The sequence below is a fragment of the Hippocampus comes genome, unplaced genomic scaffold, assembly GCF_001891065.2.
Source record: "Hippocampus comes isolate QL1 unplaced genomic scaffold, H_comes_QL1_v1.1 scaffold32, whole genome shotgun sequence".
Lineage (NCBI taxonomy): Eukaryota > Metazoa > Chordata > Actinopteri > Syngnathiformes > Syngnathidae > Hippocampus > Hippocampus comes.
The window spans coordinates 876,528-897,086 of record NW_017806239.1 but is presented as its reverse complement, the minus strand read 5'-3'; the positions used below and the strand labels follow the sequence as shown (position 1 = coordinate 897,086).

Here is a 20,559-nt window from a genome sequence, read left to right as displayed (position 1 = left end):
TTTTGAATTTTAATGAGGTTTATATTTCGGTTCCTAAAGATTTTTGAATCATCCTAACTTTAGTTATAACCACTCACCAGCCACCAGATTATACAGATCTGTAACCAGAATGAGATCTAAAACAGAAGTTGTACTAAAAGATAATATGCTTTTGAAAAGGTGATAATACTTGGATACCACCAGAAAAGTATTCATTCACCAATGCTGTGTCTTTATTATTATAGTGGTTTGGCTTGTGCTAGAAAAAAAGCTGATTCTCATTACGCAAATCGCCATCAAATGTTTGTCCATTATAGAGACGTTGAAGACATGAGCCTTTACTTCAGACTATACAAGTTAGATTTTAATCTATTTGTCTTGGACACATACACTCATTTTGGCTTCTCATTGTCTGACAATCTACCTGCTGCATTGAGCGCTGTTTTACTCACAGTAAATGGTGAGGACAACAGCAGCTATGAGTAGAACAGCATTGAGGAGGCCCAGAAGCAGAAGAGTCACCTTGTGCTGTGGAATCCAAGATCCAGCTCCTGCTATAAACATACCTTGATAATGTTTTGCTGGGTTAAAGATACCTACAAAATGTTCAAAAATCCCCCAAACATCTTGAGAGTTCCTCAAACAATGACCACACACCAGTGCGTTACCAAACAGCTACACTGATAGACAAAGTGGACCTCAAAGTTAGTCATTAAGTGCAGCGCAAGAAAATGTTAAAATCTCAAAGTATACCTTGTTGAAATTTCTGAGAGGGCGAATGCCGATGTGTGTGAAATTCTTCCAAAATCTCTTGCTCCACTGGAGTTTCCGCACCTTGGTCTGGCTGCGACTGAATGTTCTCCATTGTACTTTTGTGCTAGTGGTGCATATTGATCTGGTCAACTGGTGATAAGATTTGTGTGTGTGTGGGTGTGTTTTGCCATGAGTTGCGTTAAAGCAACAGTAAGAAACTTTTATTTTTTATTTTTTGCTGCTGTTAGCATTATGGAAACGGCTAACTGGAGGCCCACACCCATGCTCAGAGTGGCCCTTGATTAATTTTTGAAATTAAAAACATTTACAGTCCTGTAGTAGAACTGTTTTGTCATAACAATCTATAAGAATTGTGTCTATCAGCCATGAAAGATTTCAACCAAGTCAAGTCACCACGACAACACTGATCTCAAAAGTACACAAAGAACACTTTTTTTTCTTCCCAAGAACCGTTAACAATTTGTTTGAAGTGCATGGGGAGTTATTCAAAATGGGTCCTGTATGGTGGCACCCGTGATGATGCAGAAGGGACTCATTGTGGACAGTCTTTATTGCCCTACAATGTACTGTGTTCACATAATGAACAGCTTTTTAATTTGGGGGTGTTGAATTTCATGCGGGGCAAACATACAGTCATAAAATATGTAGTGTGAGTTGATTTTTGTGAAAACAGAAGGTCAATTTTTATGCAGGAGAGCAAGGGAATCACATAATTGGTTAATTGGTTTGCTTCAAAGCCTTTAGAACTGAGGAGTGGGTTTTACATCGCAGCATTAAAAATGCAGGAGAGCAAGGGAATCACATAATTGGTTAATTTTAGTTTGCTTCAAAGCCTTTAGAATTGAGGAGTGGGTTTTGCATCGCAGCATTAAAATATATTTTAAAAATACACATATTTTGCCCTTAAAATGACTGTTTCTGTGATACGTCTGGCTAGGAAGTGCGCGGTTCTAAGTGTGTCCACGTTAGCGCTGATGGAAAAAAAAAAACATGTACGGGTGGGCCCTAATTGAAGGCAACCATTCCAGGCTGCACCTGTCAATCTGGGATACGCCACAGCTCACCTGTGACCCTAATGAGGACATGCAATATGGAAAATGACTGAATGACATTTATTGCAATCACCTATTACTTTGTAGTACAGTCTGCACAACAGTTGAGAACATTTCCTCATAGTCATTTTGGTTTCTTAAATGGAAAAAAGGTCTATATCTGTGGAAAGTTTTCACATTCAAAATCTAGATTTTTACTGTTCACAGAAATATCCAAGGAGGGTGAGACTGTTTTTTCACTGAGGATTACGTGGGGATTTTTCACAAATCCATTTACCACTGTTTATACAGCCAATGCTAATCCAAGCACTGAAGACGTTTTCTGTGCTATATAAAGCTGCACAGTCCTGATGAACATCATCACTTGATTCTCCATCGGCCCAGTACCTAAGGCAAATGATAAACACACAGCAGTTTCAGAACGGTACATAACTTTGCCTCGTAAATATCTGAATGGATGATGAAGCATCACATATGGATTATGTAAAAGGATAATAATCAACCCATCCATTATGTATAACTGCAAATCCTGTTCAGGTTTGCAGGGCCCTGGACCCCATCCCAGCTGACAACAGGCAAATGGTTGGTCAAGTCAATCATGTGACCAGAGGGTATAGTAACATGCTACATTTGCTCCGCTGCAGTTACTCAAAGTACCCGTGGGATAAATTTTAATGCAAGATGCTTTTTATTTTTATTTGAGTGTTTATGTCGTCCAGCATAGCAACTTGTGACGTTTGACTCAATTTCACCTATCACCAGGCAGTGACATGACTGCAAAGGGCTTTAAGTCAAGGCCAAGGTGCGTTGTCAATGCATGTACACATTTATAAAAGGGTGGTTTGCGCCAATGTGGGCGTGAACACAGTTGACTCCATGACAATCAAAGCAGCTCCACATTGACTTTAAATGTGGCGCTCTCCCATTTCGCATGAAAACATCTCTGTGCAGAAAAAGAAACAACAATCCATCACTGTTTTTTTGTTTGTTTGTTTTTTGCTGGTGTAGCACCAGTCAAAATTTAGCAGATGCAATCATAAAACGCATAATGAGCTGCTGGCGGCTTAAATACATCTGTGGACCTCGTGTATCCGTTAAACTGAAGTACCACTGTCGTCGCTTACCCTTCAACCAGGTCTCTTCCATCCGTCCATCTCCAAAGTTCTTCATTGTGAAAATACAATCCAATCCAAAAGTTGTAGGAATTCACTGATAAATCTGCGTGCCCTCTCAGGTAATTTATGGTTGCAATCTGACAAAATATTCATGTTAAATAATTATTATCATAACATATTGTAGTATTTTTTTGCATACAATGAATGAGAAGCAGGTTGTGCTCGTGCCACCTCTTCCTCTATGCTGTCGATGGCTATAAGATCACCTCCGTACATCTGACAGAAATCGCGAGCATTTTGCCACGATTTCTGCCTATCGGTTCGAGACAAGGCGAAGTAGTAGCACGCAGAGTTCATCAAAATCCATCCAATTGGACAATAACTGCAGCCATTCGCTGTTGACAAAACGGTTCAGTGACAGGTGAAACAAACCACAACAAAACGGTCTTTTGACAATATACTGTTAAACTGGTCTCACCAATGACTGGTAAGTAAGATTTTAGATACGTGACGTCCTTCATTATTTTATCGAGTTGTACTTCGTAGTCTTTAGTCCTTCTTTTGTGGTGTTCAAACTCCCAGTTGCTCTCTGTTTGTCTTCTCGTTTCACCGTCCAGCCGCTTGTTGGCTTCACTCATGTTTCTGACGGCAGACTTGTAGGATTCCTGGAGTTTGATCAGCTCTATCTCAATAAGTTCTGCGTCATCAACATACCGGTGAGTATCGTGACGCATGATATCTGCAAGGACAACCGAAATAAGTTTGGGTTTTTTGTTTGCGTTTATTTGTTTGTTTGTTTGATTTTCCATTCGCAGTAGAGCTGTGACGGGGCAGAATACAGCATAAGGACACATCATTTACTGATCTCCAGAGACAGACAATCATTCACATCCACACTGTTACTAAGAGAGAAGTTTAACCATGCTGCCTCGATGCCTATACAGGTGTCAGGCAAGTACACTTCAACATCAGTGACGATTGTTTTGCTTATATACAGTCAATATATCCAAAGGTTATCTAGAACATCCTATTCATGTTATAACAAAAGTCATATGACACGAACCATTATCATGTTACTTACTTTGGTTGAGCAGGAGAATATCAACAATCAGTAAAATGGCAGCAAGTATCGCCAGGTTCGCGATCGCTGCTTTGTAAAGTATCACACGGGATGCTGAAATGACAGATGTGAAATTAACATTCAAATTGTGTGTCTTTCAGTTTTTATTTTGTGATTTTATTCCATAAAGTTGTTTCAGCTGATCAGGCAAAAACATAACAAATTTCTCACTCAAGAATCTGTTCCTCTTTTAAAATTACCCATACAGTACCTTGTTGCCTTTTTTTTCTCGCAGGTTCCACGTCATCCTCATTTTGAGAAAGCAGCGTGTCGAATCCGCGGTTTGAATCCAAATCAGTCATTTCTCTCCTTTGCTTCCGTCAGGTTTGCTGTGAATTTCTCTGTGCCTAACTATTTATGTCACCCCGACCATACAATTGTCCTCCATTGCTCAACTCACCAATATTCAGCGAATAAATTGGGAAATGAGAAGCAATTGCCACTGAAGAATCAGCCAGTGGAAAAGAGAAGAGAAAGTCTTGAAATAGGGAAGAAAATACTTCCCTTTGAAGATACAGTTTCAGGCAAACCTTGTGATTTTGAATTCAGACAAATACATGGCTCTTTTCTGTCACTACATATAAATGACCCTTTTCAAGCTATTTATCAATATTATCCAAGCAGAGGAAAAGGTCAGGTCTCACTTGCTGCTTTCAGACTCACCAACTGACAGAGGAAAACTGTGAACCCTGAACACAAAACAGGACAAGCATTATGAGAGAAATGAGAGATATAATTTAATTAAAAAAAAACATTCATGCAAGTCTGACTATAACCAGGACGGGGGCTGCAAGGGAGTGCCTCCCCATTTTTCTTAAGTGCAATATACAAACATGAATAGACATATTTTTCCCCCTGTGGCGCAACTGGCATCCAGCAAAGATATGTTTTGTCTGTTTTATAATCCCATGATATCAGAGTACCAGGAGGAATCAGGAGCAGAGTGACTTTTTTTGCCTTCACATTAGAGCATAGTTCATATGCTGCTGCGATAGAATGCATACATTTTGTAAGTGAAAAGAAATGTTTTGCTAACAACAACACTGTTCTTAATGTCCCCTTCACGACTGTATGCAGGTATATTTTATTCATATGTATATAGTTGTTACTGCACTTCTAATATTGCAGTTTTAATTTTCAAACGCATCTGCTAGTGTTGGGCGGCCCGGTGGTTGAGTAGTTAGCGTGACGACTTCAGAGTGCAGAGGTACTGGGTTCAATTCCAGCTCCAGCCTTCCTGTGTGGCGTTTGCATGTTCTCCCCGGGCCTGCATGGGTTTTCTCCGGGTACTCCGGTTGCCTCCCACATTCTAAAAACATGTATGGCAGGCTGATTGAACAACCAAAATTGTCCCTAGGTTTGAGTGTGAGCGTGGATGTTTGTTCGTCTATGTGTGCCCTGCGATTGGCTGCCAACCGGTTCAGGGTGTCCCTTGCCTACTGCCCGAAGATGGCTGGGATTGGCTCCAGCATCCCCTGCGACCCTTGTGAGGATAAGTGGATCGGAAAATGGATGAACGGACCTGCTAGTGTTGTTGATCTGTGTCGTCATCAAATACATTGCAGTCACCATCATATCATATGTGTTGTACAGTATTTTGTTTATATATGATTTATGTTGGGCGGAACGACGGTTAACACATCTGCTTCACAGTGCAGAGGTGCAGGATTTGATTCCGGCTCTGGCCTTCCTGTGTGGAGTTTGCATGTGTCTCCCTCCACCTTGTGTCTGTGTGAGCTTTTTCCGGGTACTCAGGTTTCGTCCCACGTTCCAAAAACATGCATCATAAGTTGGTTCAACACTTTAAATTGTCCCTAGTTGTGATTGTGAGTGCGACAGGTTGTTTGTCCCTGTGTGCCCTTGATTGGTTGGCAAGCAGTTCAGGGTGTACCTTCGCCTTCTGCCCAAAGACAGCTGTGATAGGCTTCAGCACGCCCGCGACCCTGTGAGGATAAGGTGATTCAGATGATGGATGGATGGATGGATGGATGGATGGATGGATGGATGGATGGATGGATGGATGGATGCAATCCTGGGTTAGCTATTTCACCCAATCTGGCTTTTGACCCAGTAGTTTTAAGAGGGCTGGCTTCATTCATTATAAGTCAATTGGAATTTATTTTGTTCTTTTTTTATTTCAGATCAAGACTGTGATTTGTTTGAGATTTGATTTTGACTGGGCTAAAATGTTACGTCGGCATGCCAATATTTCAAAGTTCAACAGATTTTCCAAAATGTGAAACATGAAACATGTACTCATCTACATCTCCAGTGCATCTCATTGTTGTATGTTCATGTAAATGCAGTCAAATCAATCTGCAACAATATAAAAAAATATCAAGAATCATGAGAAATAATGTGCTAGTTTTTTTTAATTCATATAAAGATCACTGTGTTTTGTGCAGTCTATTTAGGTGCCATTTCACATATCCAGTGTAAATGTGAGTTGCAGTTCGCACTGAAGCGAGTCTCCCAGGGTTTAGCTGACGAATAGAGAGTAGCCCCACATTTCTTGTCCTGGTGGTAGTTGTTGGTTTCTCCAGTGATCCAGTACCTTAAGAAAATACACATGGGGACGTCATTAAAGTCCCGAAAATATTCAATCAGTAAAAGCACAAAAATTGAATTTGTCACCTTTGTTCTGATTCTGTGGCATTGTTAACCCAAACCCAGGTTCCCTCCTGTTTCATGTCCGTGACACCGATCCATAGACTATGTTCCCAGAATTGGTAGCCTCTTCTCAGGGATTCACTGATATGACTCACATATGACTATGGAGGCAAAAAAGAGGAGAAACTGTGGCATTCGAAGACAACTTAAACACAGTATGCAATTTATCTTAATCTGGTTATTTGGGGGATAGTTTCCCACGTTTGTGTTTCTGCCCCACCTGCTCGCTTGGGTGATCTATCACAATCAGATCTGCTCCACGCCTGACACAGTCGGCTCGGCTGCCCATCCATGTCTCTCGGCGTTCAGATGAATTAGTAAAAGAGAAGTAATAGCAGGATGAATTGAAATAGGTCCAGCCTTTGTTACACTTGCCACAGGTCCACTCTAGAGGACACAAACACCTTTCGTTAGACATAGTAGTTCAAAACAAAACACTGAATCATTTGTCATGCTGTAATACCCAAAGATGACATGTTGGCCTGCAGGATTTTCCTCTCTCTGCGCAGACTCTCGAGCTGACTCTGATAGGCGTCATTAATGGCCTTCTGCTCAGTGACTTTCACTTTCAGTTTTTCATGATTTCTGGTCACTCTCTTTAATGCATTCACGGCCTCTTGCACTGCCTCCATGGCATCGCTGTGGTTGCCGAAGAGATGGTCCAGCTCAGTAATGAGATGTGCTGCAGCTGGTTGGGAATTTGCGTGGGAGCGTTGTGTGACTGAGCCATCTTTAAGGAAAAACAGAGTGCAGGAATAAGCAGAGTAGATATTCTGCTACAGTACTCACAAAAAGTATGACATATATGGCAGAAGGAGTGGCCATATAAAAGAGAAAGAACTGCATATCGTAAACTACTCTGTATTTTTAGTTGAGCACTTGCTGCTCCTGATATTGAGTAGCTAGCAATTATCAAAAGCAGAGCACTTTTCTGTTAGACAATGCTATGGCCTGACTGAATGAAGCTCCTCCCCTCAGTTCAACATGGTTCCTTTGCCCCAATATGCTTCAAGATGATGCAAAAGCAATATTAGACATGTCTTTAGCCTGAGCAAAAAAAAAAAAAAAAAACAGCAACAAGCTTTCCACCTGCATATACTATGACTTCATCAGGCATCATCAGTGAGTCATAGTCCTGAATAGTTTTATCATACTGTGATTATCTTCTTTTTACACTTGTTTAGGAAGCTCAAACAGTTGCTGCACTCACGACCGATTCCAAGAACAACAGCAACGATGAGCAGAATGACATCCAGTAGTCCCAGACATAATATGGCCATGCGGTGACGTCCATCTGCACCTGTGAAAGTGTTGATCAACAATTTTTTTTAAAAAATAATAAATTAACAAATTACTGCCACAGCTTGTTCTCTATTTTTTCAGTACTGGACTGGTTCTCAAACTGGGGCCCAAGACTTACAGCTAGTGCTGCGCAAAAATAATTTGCATGCTTGCAACTTGCTTGCTTTGTTGTGCTAACTAATATTGTTGGCATAAATATCAAAAAATTATATGTTAAAGTTGTTCCAACTTAAAATACAGTTTAAGTTGTGCATCTGTATAAATTGGCTTTCCCACATTTTCAACAAACAAATGAGCGTTTACAGAATTGTCCCTTGCATCGTTCTCCAACTTGGAGATAAAAGTAAAAAAGAAATCAGCAAAGGGGGTCCTTTGCTGATTTCTTTTTTACAGCACTGTAAAAACACACAGTTTATATTTTGGGGGTCTTGAACTATTTTGTTGTTAAAAATTCATCAAAGTTTGTTGCCTTGAAATTTTGAGTTCACTGAACTTTTTTTTTTTTTTTTTTGCTGTGGAAAGTTGAGAAGAATCATCTGTTTGAATAGCAAATTTAAGCGTCTACTACTTCCTAAAAGCAACAGTGGAGAAAATACTGCACTATACCTTGCCCAAACAAGTCACAGCGAGAGCGAGAGTCTCCGCTGGGGTTGAAGAAAACTTGAGATGACTTTGGCACAAAAGATACACTGCGCTCAGTAGCTTTCGGCTGATCCTCCATTGCTGCAGGAACTGCGTACTAATGTGTTAGTTCCCTGTCTTACTGAAAAAGACTTACCCTCAGCCTCACTGACAACATGCACTCACATTTCTTTCTGAGGATCACATGCTTTAGAGGTGGCTTTCACATTGAGGATCCATAATAACCGTGAATTACGTGAATATGAAAAGCGCTGTGTTATAGTTTATTAGTATTTCTGTCACAGATGAGTACAATAAAGTTTTAAGAATGAATGACAACTGAATTAAAAGAGAACAGCTGACTGACATGGCATATGTATATACAGCAGTGCATCCATTTTTTTTATTTTTTTTGGGTAGGTTGTGAAAAAATTATGAACAATGTGAAACAATGCCCGGAGGTATGCTCGATGTTCATGAAGCAAAATAAATGTGCTTTTCAAGTCTTTCCTTAGACATTTGATGTTGATGTTTTTAGAATTATCTTTAAGCAAAAAGTTCAAAGACTGGACTTGAAAATTCAATGGATGGTCTGCAAAACCATGACACCTTTGAATCTCACTTTAATGGCAACTTTAATTACAATTAAAAGATGATGATGCTTTTGGTTACATTTTTGCCTCAAGGGATAATTAAAGGCATTTTTTTAATGAAGATGCCATAAAGTGAAAATTTTGAGGCATATACTGTATTGAGAGAAATATATGTGATTAGCTGAGTATTTTTTCGTATTATTGCGTAATTCAAATAAATAGCAGACATCAGCAAATATAATATACACAAGATTTTAAGACTTGGGCATCTTGCATAACATCTGCACACCAAAATGCAAACGTCAGGATAAATTACGAGAAGCAAAACTGCAGAATTTATATTTTGCCTGATAGAAATGACTTTCAAAAAACGGTGCTAATCTTTCAGTGTGACAATTTCTGAAATAATAGTTAGCATCAGCTCCAGCTGTCAATACTCTTTTGGCAGTAATTGATATCCACTTTATGGAAAGCTCTTTGAGCATTTATTAAATCTTCTTGATAAAGAGGCTACTTGTGTGGGACATATGCCTACTAGGTCGGTCCAGTCATGTTACTAGTGCAGTCGAGTAATTTACGACTGCGTTTTAATTGCGCACAGGCCGGCTAAGAGTGGCACGAGGTGGGGAGTTGCCAAGCGTGGTCATTGATGCACGCGTGTGTCCGTGCATCATTCTTTATCATACCATCCACAGACAGGGTTTAATGAACACACACACGCGCACGCGCGCGCACGCACGCACAAGAGATATGAAATACAAAATGCTCAATGACAGGTGCTATTTTTTTCCTTCACAGTACAAGCACTATGTAAGTTAATGAAAGAGAGCCTATTTTGTGTGCAGAGATTGTTTTTTCCCTCTTGCCAAATAATTCAAACGAATTATTTAGTAGCCAGCAAAAATTCATCTTTATTGTTGAGCTTTCATAAATTTCAGAGTCTGTTCTTTTTTTTTCACTCGTACCTAAGTAAATAAGTTAAATTAGTACAACTCTTACTAGACTATTTTTACACAAGTATCTCTTCTTCCAAAGGTTGAGTCATTAATTTTTTCGCCTCTGATAATGGATGCGCTCAATTTTAACTTCCGGTTTTGAGAGTAAAGTTTTGTGGTCGTTTCTTTGCCGAGTGTATTTCGCGTGTCAAACAGTTTTAGATAAGCGTGAGCGTGAGACACATTGCTTTATTTTAGTGTCGTGTAAAAAAAAAACACTGTCACTCTTTAAATGTAGTGGCGCTGTCAGCCACGAGCAACGGAGTTCCCGCCTTCACAGGAAATCCGTTTCTCTGACTTGCATCATAAAATACAGCACGCGAAAGTTAAACGTAAGACTTTTATTTTGAAAGTTAGAATTAAGTTGCTCGAACTTACAATTGTATATGTGGTTATTGACGCTTGAACAACTTCAACCCTTTTTTTTCCCCTTCTCGGTTGTTTTCCCCTCCAGTATTGTGCATTTTACAAGTTTATTAGCTTCCCGATTGTATTCGCGACACTGAGATTCTTTTTAACTCTCGGTCCGTGTGACATGTCTGAATAGTGACGCTTTTAGGAAAGGAACGGAGTCTTCGAGTTTTCGAGTCAGGCCTATTTGTGTTGCTTGCCCATCAGTGCTACAGAAATGTCACTGGCCGAGTATGAGAGACATTTCGACTCGCTCAGTTCCGATTTGGTCGGCGGATCTATGCTGAGCGAGCGCTCCGCGTCGGCCACGTTTAATGGCGAAGAGGAGAGGTTGCATTACATTCCCATCCGGATCCTCGGGAGGGGGGCGTTCGGTGAAGCGACGCTGTACAGAAGAACCGAGGTGAGATCATCCAGTCAGTCCACTTTTCTGACTGAGGAACTGTTGACTGGAGAAAAGACACCTAGTCACCACGTTGCCAGGCAACAGTCATCCCCATGGGTATTTTTTAAGACCCCCAGTTTTAGGAGGAAACGCCTATAATGCAGCCTTTTAATGTAACTTGGAACAAGAACTCAATTATTGTAATTAAATATAATTCACGTGTCTGTATTGTACTTTTTAAGGCACCTTTAATTCCCAAATCATTTTCGTGGCTTGTTACGAGATATCCTCTGCAACTCAGGGACCTCCTGTAATGTAAAACAAGTACATACTTTTCCTGTAATTCATATATTTATTGTCCTAAGTGTTAAGTGATTAAAACAATGTTATTTTTTAATGAATATACAGGGTCAGTGGCGATTCTGGCCACCACCCAAAAACGGTGATTTGGCTCAGAGCTTTTACAAAGATTTAGCATGGGTTGCCATAATCGCTTCCATGGAGAAGTGAAGAGGGGAGAAGGATGATGGAAAGAAATAACGAAATTGATTCAAAGCGAGCACGCAACTTAAAATTGTATAAAAAGATATCGTTCAATATAAAAATTGCTCATGGAGACAGCTTTATCTGCGGCTAACTCTCTCTTTGTTTACCAGGACAACTCCCTGGTTGTATGGAAGGAGGTGGACCTGAACTCACTCTCTGAACGTGAGCGCAGGGATGTCATGAATGAAATTAACATCCTGTCCATCCTAGAGCACAACAACATCATTGCCTACTTTAATCATTTCGTGGATAAAAACACTCTGCTCATTGAACTGGAATATTGCAATGGTAAGATATCTAACTCTGCAGATTTGATTGACACTGAATGTGTCTGGAGGCTAAAAAAATTGTCGCCACAGGAGGGAATCTTTATGACAAAATCATCCAACAGAAGGGGAAACTTTTTCATGAGGAGGTAAGAGCAGATTAAATACAAATAATGTCCTCACCCACACGTGCATTTTATCTTCACCCCTTTATTTTCTGCAGGTGGTTATTTGGTACCTGTACCAAATTGCGTCAGCTGTGGCCCACATTCACAAGGCTGGAATTTTACACAGGTGAGATGCTTATGTGACTGCTGCCCCGTCCATCCAAATTCTTTAAGGTTCATCTTTACACTTGTTTCCCCGCAGGGATATCAAAACTCTCAACATTTTCCTGACTAAGACTGACCTCATCAAGCTTGGTGATTATGGTCTTGCAAAGAAACTCGGCTCAGAGTTTTCAATGGCAGAAACGGTACATGTTCATTTGTATCACAATGGAGTTAGAGTTGTTTGAGGTCGCATGTTGAATTTAAGTGTGGAGCTTCATTTAGACCACAGTAGTACAGTATATTGCCACCATATTGTGACATCTTTGTGCCAAGGAACTAACTTGAACTGGGTTGGCTAGTTTCATTAAATAAAAGCAACCCTTTGTCTTGTAGGATCTGTCGAAAGGGGTGGAATTCTTGCACAAAGCCCAATGGGCTTCGTTCCACTTTTTCGTAGTTACTTTTTTTGAATGTTATGGTATTTTTTCCAGTTTAAAATCTAATTGAAGGTCTTACATTTCACATTTTCTGGGATTTGTACCTTGTTCAAGCAATTGCTTGTGAAAGGACCTGGAGCACGAAAAATATTTGCAGTGCGGTAGGTAATAAGATGAATGATGATTGGTCAATTTAAGTGAGTCAGCTCGGTCACAGAAGAAGTAAACTCTAAAGTCAAGGTGCCACAGTATACAACATATACTATGTATGGACGTTGAGACTTATTATAAGCTAACTTTTGTAATTATGGACTTGACATGTTTAGGTGATGCCCCTTTTTTTGTCCCATTTAATTAATTATGCTGATCTCTCAGCAGGAAGTAGTTAGGCTTACACTCTGCTGTCAAACCACAACCACACACGAGCAGGCATGTAAGCAGAGATTTCATCATGATGGGCCGTGCTAACTGTGCTGTGCCCCCGAGATGAGGTTTAGGGCTTCGGTGCCTTGTGTGACTTCTGTGTAATTCTAATAAATTTATTCTTTTTTTTTTTTTTTTTTATGTCCAGTGCGTGGGAACTCCATATTATATGTCACCTGAATTGTGCCAGGGAGCAAAGTACAACTTCAAATCTGATATCTGGGCAATGGGCTGTGTGCTTTTTGAAGTCTTAACTCTTACACGGACATTTGATGCGACGGTAGGTCTCGCATTTATTTAAATGCTTTACCAATATCAATAGATATAGTTTTTGACGAGATGCATTTTGTGTCCTTGCAGAATGCTCTGAACTTGTGTGTAAAAATAGTCCAGGGAAACTGGACCATGGATGTGAACCGTGATGTTTATGGAGCTGGATTGATCAAGCTGGTCTATGAGTGTCTCAATCAAGTGAGTGGTTTGCTGAAAAAATGTATTAGCTGTGCAAAAAGTCTGCGTCTTTGTTGGATGTTACAAATTATATTTTGTGATCATTTTCTGTGGCAGGATCCTGCAAAGAGACCAACAGCCGAGCAGATTCTAGACCAGCCAGTCCTCTCCTTTCGCCGACAGTAAGTGAGAGTGATATTTTATTTAAAAAAAAAATACAATGCCTTGAAAAATAGTTGCTCTCTTCTCAAATTCTGACTTTTTTGAATAGTTTCCCCACTTTAAGATTAAGTGTAAATATTAAAACAAAAATAACCCATACCAACATAAAATGCAGTTTTTAAACTGTGATTAAATTTTTTCAAGAGAAATAAATCTATTCATAATTAATCACGGTAGTCCTAGTGTGATGTTTTGGGGCTACTCTGCTAATTCAGAACCTGGATGACTTGTTGTGATTTATGGATTTGTGAATTCTGCTTTTAATAGACATTTCTGAGGGAGAATGTTAGGCCATCCGTTTAGGAACTTAAGATGAAGCACACGTTGGTTCTTCAACAGGACAGCGACTCTTAAACGACACCAGCAAGTCAACTTTTAAATCGATGTTGAAAAAAGAATCTTGAATCCCATTGAAATGCTGTGGTGTGACCATATAAAAGCCATTCATGGTGAAAAACCCTCCAGTGTTGCTGAATTAAAGCAATTCTGGAAAGAACAGTGGGCCAAAATATCGCCACAGAGATGTGAAAGGCTCACTGCCACTAATAGAAAAGACATGAAATCATTTTCCTTCTGGGTGTGGCCCAACCAGTTCCTGTGTTTCGAGTGCAAGTACTTTTCCACGCAGGGCCAGGTAGCTCCGAATATAGATATATTAAAATGGGGAAAAATAGGACAAAAAAATAAAAGGAAATTCAGAAACGATCAAAAATGCATGAGTAATCACGATTAATTTTTAGTGAATTTGAGTTAATTATGACAGTTGCATTTTTAATTAGTAGTTCGAATCCCGCCTGGGGCAAAAATGAGCACATAACACCATCCAGTGTGGGTCCTTGGGCAAGATCCTTCACCCTATGCCTACCTCATACAATGATGAGAGACAATAAAATGAATGACACGCCGGCTCAGACGTCGCCCGGCCAAACAAGGTCTGCGTCAGGTGCTGGGGAACCAGAGCACCTTGATGAAAAATGGGCTACTGGAACAAAGCGGAGATGGGGCCAGGTAGCTCCGAATATAGATATATATATATATATATTTTTACCATAAGAAATATATTTATCATTTAATAGCTGCACTTTATGTTTACTCTTTGTCTAATACTTAACATTTGTTTGATGGTCTTAAACATTACCGGAAAGTGAGGAAACTAGTGTGCAAAGAAATAAGAATTTGAGAAGAGAGCAAAGACTTTTCCCAAACACTTTAGATCCACAATAAACATCTGACAAATTTCCTCTCTGGTAGGGAGCTTGCAGAGCGAGTTGCCCTGCTGAATTCAGCAATGAAGAAACCAAAGTAAGGCGATGTTTTCTTCAGTTGTCATCATACTGTCATCTTACCAAATTGTGTCCGATTGATTGTTTTCTGTCTATAGGCTGAGTACAGGGACTGAGACCCCTGTTGCCGTGGTGACCACACGCTCAAGGGAAGTGTATTTCTGGGGCGGAGGCAAATTCACGCCCCAGAAACTGGACACTTTTAAAGGAGGCAGCAGTGCCCAACATGTGTGCGCTGGAGAGAGTCACTTTGCAGTGGTGACGGTGGAAAAAGAACTCTACACTTGGGCAGTAAGTTTTAAGAATACAGAGAACCCCCGTTTATCATTGGTGGAGTTTAGTTGGGGACCTTCTCTACCTCTGCCTCTTGGTCTTAAAATTCATTCGGTGCAAGCCTTTTTGGGACCCTCCTTTACCCTACCTATAGTGGGGCTGTGCAGATGAACTGCAGTGTAACAGGCCAATACTGTACGCAGCAGATGTACTCATTCATAAAAAATGTGCTCCTTAGAATGTTCAAGGTGGAGCGAAGATGGTGGGCCAACTGGGGCATGGAGATCAAGCTTCTTATCGTCAGCCCAAAAGGGTTGAGAAACTCCAGGGGAAGGCCATCCGACAGGTGGAGTGTGGTACTGACTTCACTGTCTGCATCACTGGTGAGCCCCCCCCACCCCTCCGTTCAAAAAGGACAAGAAAAATGGACAGTCTTGCTTAAATCTACCTGTTTTGTCTTCTGCAGATGAGGACCAAATGTACACGTTTGGCTCAGACTATTATGGCTGCATCGGTGTGGAGGGTGTCATGGGCACGCAGATCCTGGAGCCGGTCCTTCTGGAGTTTTTCGAAGAGCGGCCAGTCCGTCAAGTTTCTTGTGGAGACAACCACGTGGTGGTGCTCACCCACAGTGGAGACGTCTTCTCCTGGGGTTGTGGGGAGTATGGTATGGCTTGGTGATCCTATTACATTTCCACCCAAAATGTGTTTTTGTAATTAGTATTTCAACCAGTAGATGGAGACGGAAGCCTATTTGAAACAAAGCACTCATGCTCATTGATGCATTTTCTCTTCAATTTCTTCCATCTGTAGGTCGCCTGGGCTTGGAATGCGAGGATGATTTTTCTTCTCCGATGCAAGTAAGAATTATGCCTGACATGAATATATGCCTGACTGTAATCACTCTTATGACCACTTACAAATTTAATTTTTTTTCTCCTCAGGTGGAGCTTCCGAAAGGCGCCACCATCTCGTCTGTGTCATGTAGCAGTGATGGAACCTTCTTCTTGACAGAAACTGGCAAAGTCCTAGCATGTGGGAACAATGAATTCAACAAGCTAGGTCTGAACCAGGAATTCTCTGGTCTCAAAAACCACCCTGGAGAGGTACTGGCTTGCAGACCGGAAAAGTGATCTACAATTATGATAAATCATTTTACTTTTTTTATTTAACCTGTGCATTCCAATCGAAAATTTAATACAAATCTGTCAGAACTAGAAGGCATTTCTTGTGCCTTTAAGTCAACTCACTAATTTTCAGTTAGATTGCGGTATGGGCTCTTCCTTGACCATTCTTAAAAATTATTTAGGTCAATAAATAATCCTGATTATTTGGATATGTTCGTTTTCTATTCCCGCAGAACACTGACATCAAGATGAGGTTAGATGTGGTTGGTGTACTTGTATTTTTAATGTATTTGTTTTCCTGTCGCATGTCAGGGTTACCAGGCCATCCCATACATTACAACACTGACTTTGGCAAAACAGCTGTCACGCTTCAAGATCCAGACTATAGCTCCAGGGAGGAACCATACAGCTGCCATTGATGGTACTGCAAGAACAAAATTAAGAACACGAATTTGTATCTAAAAAGTGTAACTCGGGTGTTGAATCCTCATCCTGAAATCAATTTCACAGAACGCGGTCGCCTCCTCACATTCGGGTGTAACAAGTATGGCCAACTAGGTGTCAAAGACTTCAAGAAACACCAAGGTGTGCAAGTCCTGGTTGGACCATTTGGGGGCAAGATTGTCACCAAAGTTTCTTGCGGGGACGGCTACACGATCGCAGCAACTGAGGGTAAGAGCAGATAGAATATGTCCATACACACTCGCATTTTTGTGTGACCGACATGATATGTGTGAACAGTTCCCGTTTTGTTTCTTGCAGACAATCAGATTTTTGCATGGGGAAATGCAGGAAATGGGCGACTTGGAATGCCTGCTGACAAGGGATTTGGTTCAGAGGTTTGTCCTGCCATGCCAAGGCCCATCTTTGGCTCGCTCCACCATGTGCCAGACCTTTCTTGTCGTGGCTGGCATACTATTATCATCATGGGTGAGTCATTTCATTTGATGGTCTCCATGATGTAATGGCTTTTGTCGCTGCCTGTCTGATAGTTCCTTGTTGTCTCTTTGCAGAAAAAGTGCTCAACTCCAAGACCATTCGCTCGAACAGCAGTGGATTGTCAATTGGTAGTGGTATTTTTTTTTTTTTTTTTTTTTGTATCTTCAGTTCTCTTTAACTTTGCGAGGGAGCAAATATGTATACTTTTTGTTTTGGTGTCAATTGTAGGGATTGGACAGGATGGTTCCATAGCCACTGTGGATCTGGAAATAGAGCCGGGTTCAGAGACGGAGTGTCGGGACGAGGGCCTCGGGGGTACAGTGGAAGTTGATCTTGATGCTTGCAACTTGGAAACGCCAATGATGTCAATGGCAAACCAGACTGGAGACAGTTCGTGTCCTCTCTGGCTGAGAAAGGTTCGTTTCCAATCTGAAAGTTGCTTCTAATTTTGTGACCCCTCCTGGTTTCTCCCAAGCTCACATACTGGTTACATGCTTGTCAGACAAAAATATCTCTTCCTGATTGTGCCCAATCCAGGAGCTTGAGGATGCTGAATATATCCCAATGCCTGAGGAGTCAGAGCTTCCTCCTGACCAGCTCCCATCTTTCTCGGAGAGCACCACTCTACCGTATGATGAGCTCAAGGATCTGAAAGCCGTTGCAGCAGCTGTCAGCAGTGAGCATGACCTATCGGTAATGTTTATCATCCATGTCTTTTACTCTCTTTTTGACCATTCATCATTGTTGAAATTCTGAAGCCTGCAGCAACCTAATCCCCTGCAAGGCAACAATGCACAGAGTGGCTTTGAAAAGTGACAACATGGAAGGACACATTAATACATAAATCATACACTTATCCAACAGTGTGTACGTTTAGTTGGCTTGGTCTGACTCTTTCCCCCTATTAATTTAAATGAGGTTAACCTCGACATAACTTCACTGGCCACTGTTGACATAGACCTAAAATAGAATATTTAAGACCATATTTATTTGCTTAGGCTTTTGCTATCATTTGAATTTACAGCGGGTGTCTTTTTTTAATGTATTTATGGTGTTTGGGCAAACATGGTGTGTGTATGTCAGGAATCAGTCATTTCCATGACATCAAGTTCTCCGTATTTGATTTGCATGTTTTCACTGCTGTCAGGCTTATCCCAATTTTGACATGAGAGAAAAAAAATGAATCACGAGTTGAACCGTGCAATGTAAAACCAGCCAAATTATGTGGTTGCGGACTGGCCTTTTGCTGTGTGAAAGCATACACCCTTTCCTCAAAGGATGCTAATCAGTCAATGAGTTCCCTCTATCAACGTAAAGCTCAGCCCATCAAGTTGCTTCATAAAGTTCCATTCAGCATTTTGAGGCGCCACAATGTCGAGGTGAACTCAGTTGGTCGTCTTCATACAGACTACGCGAATGAGTGATGACAAACTAAACGGCTTCGAGGAGGCAGGCATCTACAGCCAAATGGACTCGATCCCATGTTGCAGAGCAAGTAGCGAGGTGGCACAGGTAATGCGCCAGCCGGCAACACAGTGTGTCAACAGGGTCGCCGTGTTTGTAAAACAAATTTCTTTCACAGCTGCGAGAGATGGTCACTCAGCAAGAGCTGAGGATCCAGATGCTGGAGAAGCAGGTGAGATGAAAGCCTTTTCTCAGAACAAAAAGCAGTCGTTATGTGATGTCACTACCTTTTACCTCACACAGTGCAACAGATTTATTATACAACGCATCTCTTTGACTGACTACCATAAAAAAGCCACTTTAAAATGTGCAGGTTTACTGTATTGGGGTATCCGTGGGGTGGTGGGGTGCCAGAAAGTCAGGAAGTATCTGGTGTGACCACCATAGAATTGATCAGGTTGGTGATTACTTCCCACCACCGTTGTAGGTCAGTGACCAGCAAAAGGACAACGAGAGATTGTTGGCAGCATTCAACCGGTTGTCGCTGCTGGAAGCCAGGTGTGATAATAACGGCAACCACTGCGACGGTCCCGTACCTGAGGATGGGGGCGGAGGACGAACGTCTGGATTCATACAGCATGGGGGCAAAACTGCAGGGTCCAGCTTGTGAGGCCCGGCCTGCTGATGCCCTTCTCAATGGGAGAAGTGACTCAAGGAATTCATCGGGCTGGTTGATGTGAGAATAGGAAGCCCACTTGCAGTAGAGACGGCTGCCTCACACACCTTACAAGTGTCTTGTGTTGTTACATGCAGTATTTAACAGAGCACCAAGTTTCCTGCTTATATTATTGCATATGCACAATTGTTCTCGTGCAAATGTGCGCAGGCTTCCTACAGACTGAAATGTTGGCTGGGTTCAACATGAGGCGTCAGACAATCTTAGTGTTATTCCATCCACAATGTGAATATGAAGTCTTTGTTTTACTGGTGATTATTGTTTACTTCCTGTGATGTCACCTTGGGGCTTTAGTGATTGCATGTTGGTTATCATTTAACAGGCTAAACAAAATCTTTGAACACCTTTTCAGTGGAAATGCAGGGCCTTGAATCAGATTGATCAAGTGTGTGTTTACAATTAGGCAAAAAAAAAAAAAAACCTCAACCAAATACCACATTACGTTGTGGAAGGAGAATGTGTGGGCCGAGAAAGAAAATGTATATGTTGTAGAACAAGAAACAGGACCTTGGCAGAGGACTGCACTCACTCTTCAGTTCTCTCAATTGCCTGTCAATAGCCAAAATGCTAAATGCTAAACAGTTAGAAGAGTTGTAGACCCTCTGAATGAAGTCTGAAAGTCACCACTTTCAAGTTTACCAAAGTTGTGTGTCATTGTCAGGCTGTCATCTGTTCATGTGGAGACTTCCATCATAAGCTTTTACAAGAATGTTTTAAAATGAATTGCCCAGAAATGTGGGCTATTTGAAACTTAATCTCTTATGCAACTATATGCTTTAAAAATATGCATGTATTTTTTTATATATCATTTGGTGAAACTACTGACAAGGTAGCTGTAGACATTTTCTCTTATTGCCCTTTTTGAGTAGCTTATAGGATGTCATTATTATGGCACAAACACTTGGTTTTAAAATGGGATATTGCTTTTGTTTAGCCATTTGCCAACGTTCATTTTTCCTTTTTTTTACTTTAGTCAGTTCTGTGTTGTATACACTCACGAGATATTGTTTATCATATATCTGTAATTGCAACATTTGGTCAATAAAACTGTCGAAAGTAAGATAGGCTGTCTTCGCATAATGCAGTGTTTTAAGATGTTCTACACGCAACCTGTTTTACGCAATATTTTTGTTTGACAGCTTTAAAAGGTCGCGTGAACACCTG

General features: G+C 40.9%; 3 protein-coding genes and 1 long non-coding RNA gene across 8 annotated transcripts; 1 reads left to right on the top strand and 3 right to left on the bottom strand.

Moving 5' to 3' along the window:
- Positions 1–28: 28 nt before the first annotated feature.
- Positions 29–1,102, bottom strand: LOC109507764 (uncharacterized). 3 transcript variants are annotated; one of them, XR_002166528.1, is made up of 2 exons: positions 733–1,102; positions 29–545 (listed from the first exon to the last, which is right to left on the bottom strand). It is a non-coding gene; the product is annotated as an uncharacterized LOC109507764 (long non-coding RNA). The 3 variants fall into 3 exon arrangements; XR_002166527.1 differs by having other exon boundaries at positions 29–533; XR_002166526.1 differs by having other exon boundaries at positions 29–530; positions 733–1,099.
- A 742-nt stretch (positions 1,103–1,844) lies between these two features.
- LOC109507763 (CD209 antigen-like protein C) lies at positions 1,845–4,582 on the bottom strand. Its single transcript, XM_019857414.1, has 6 exons — positions 4,252–4,582; positions 4,002–4,094; positions 3,399–3,659; positions 3,152–3,315; positions 2,930–3,057; positions 1,845–2,192 (listed from the first exon to the last, which is right to left on the bottom strand). Exons 1-6 carry the CDS (start codon positions 4,340–4,342, stop codon positions 2,042–2,044), a joined length of 888 nt encoding a protein of 295 aa, XP_019712973.1. The 5' UTR covers positions 4,343–4,582; the 3' UTR covers positions 1,845–2,041.
- A 1,812-nt stretch (positions 4,583–6,394) lies between these two features.
- LOC109507723 (C-type lectin domain family 4 member M-like) lies at positions 6,395–8,806 on the bottom strand. Of its 2 annotated transcripts, XM_019857346.1 has the most exons (6): positions 8,619–8,795; positions 7,921–8,010; positions 7,174–7,440; positions 6,931–7,097; positions 6,675–6,811; positions 6,395–6,594 (listed from the first exon to the last, which is right to left on the bottom strand). In XM_019857346.1, exons 1-6 carry the CDS (start codon positions 8,731–8,733, stop codon positions 6,447–6,449), a joined length of 924 nt encoding a protein of 307 aa, XP_019712905.1. In that variant the 5' UTR covers positions 8,734–8,795; the 3' UTR covers positions 6,395–6,446. The 2 variants fall into 2 exon arrangements, with proteins under 2 accessions (XP_019712905.1, XP_019712906.1); XM_019857347.1 differs by lacking the exon at positions 6,675–6,811 and having other exon boundaries at positions 8,619–8,806.
- A 1,780-nt stretch (positions 8,807–10,586) lies between these two features.
- nek9 (NIMA related kinase 9) lies at positions 10,587–20,455 on the top strand. 2 transcript variants are annotated; one of them, XM_019857393.1, is made up of 23 exons: positions 10,587–11,035; positions 11,674–11,851; positions 11,923–11,978; positions 12,053–12,123; positions 12,199–12,304; positions 13,110–13,241; positions 13,322–13,432; positions 13,529–13,593; positions 14,885–14,935; positions 15,015–15,207; positions 15,428–15,572; positions 15,656–15,856; positions 16,003–16,049; positions 16,134–16,295; positions 16,629–16,737; positions 16,827–16,988; positions 17,079–17,246; positions 17,330–17,389; positions 17,484–17,671; positions 17,793–17,948; positions 18,663–18,767; positions 18,838–18,891; positions 19,147–20,455. In XM_019857393.1, the coding sequence occupies exons 1-23, from the start codon at positions 10,850–10,852 to the stop codon at positions 19,327–19,329; spliced, it is 2,889 nt and encodes a 962-aa protein (XP_019712952.1). In that variant the 5' UTR covers positions 10,587–10,849; the 3' UTR covers positions 19,330–20,455. The 2 variants fall into 2 exon arrangements, with proteins under 2 accessions (XP_019712952.1, XP_019712953.1); XM_019857394.1 differs by having other exon boundaries at positions 10,588–11,035; positions 17,330–17,383.
- Positions 20,456–20,559: the final 104 nt, after the last annotated feature.

Bases quoted from the DNA above. Each gene is read 5' to 3' on its own strand.
- LOC109507723 (XM_019857346.1), bottom strand. From the start codon at position 8,733: ATGGAGGATCAGCCGAAAGCTACTGAGCGCAGTGTATCTTTTGTGCCA. The intron at 8,011-8,618 runs GTATAGTGCAGT...ACACTTTCACAG, and splicing joins CTGTGACTTGTTTGGGCAAG to GTGCAGATGGACGTCACCGC. The intron at 6,595-6,674 runs GTGACAAATTCA...TATTTTCTTAAG, and splicing joins GCCACAGAATCAGAACAAAG to GTACTGGATCACTGGAGAAA.
- LOC109507763 (XM_019857414.1), bottom strand. From the start codon at position 4,342: ATGACTGATTTGGATTCAAACCGCGGATTCGACACGCTGCTTTCTCAA. The intron at 4,095-4,251 runs GTACTGTATGGG...CTGTCATTTCAG, and splicing joins GAGAAAAAAAAGGCAACAAG to CATCCCGTGTGATACTTTAC. The intron at 3,058-3,151 runs GTGGCACGAGCA...ATATTTTGTCAG, and splicing joins TCGACAGCATAGAGGAAGAG to ATTGCAACCATAAATTACCT.
- nek9 (XM_019857393.1), top strand. From the start codon at position 10,850: ATGTCACTGGCCGAGTATGAGAGACATTTCGACTCGCTCAGTTCCGAT. The intron at 13,242-13,321 runs GTAGGTCTCGCA...GTGTCCTTGCAG, and splicing joins CACGGACATTTGATGCGACG to AATGCTCTGAACTTGTGTGT. The intron at 16,296-16,628 runs GTACTGGCTTGC...GTCGCATGTCAG, and splicing joins TCAAAAACCACCCTGGAGAG to GGTTACCAGGCCATCCCATA.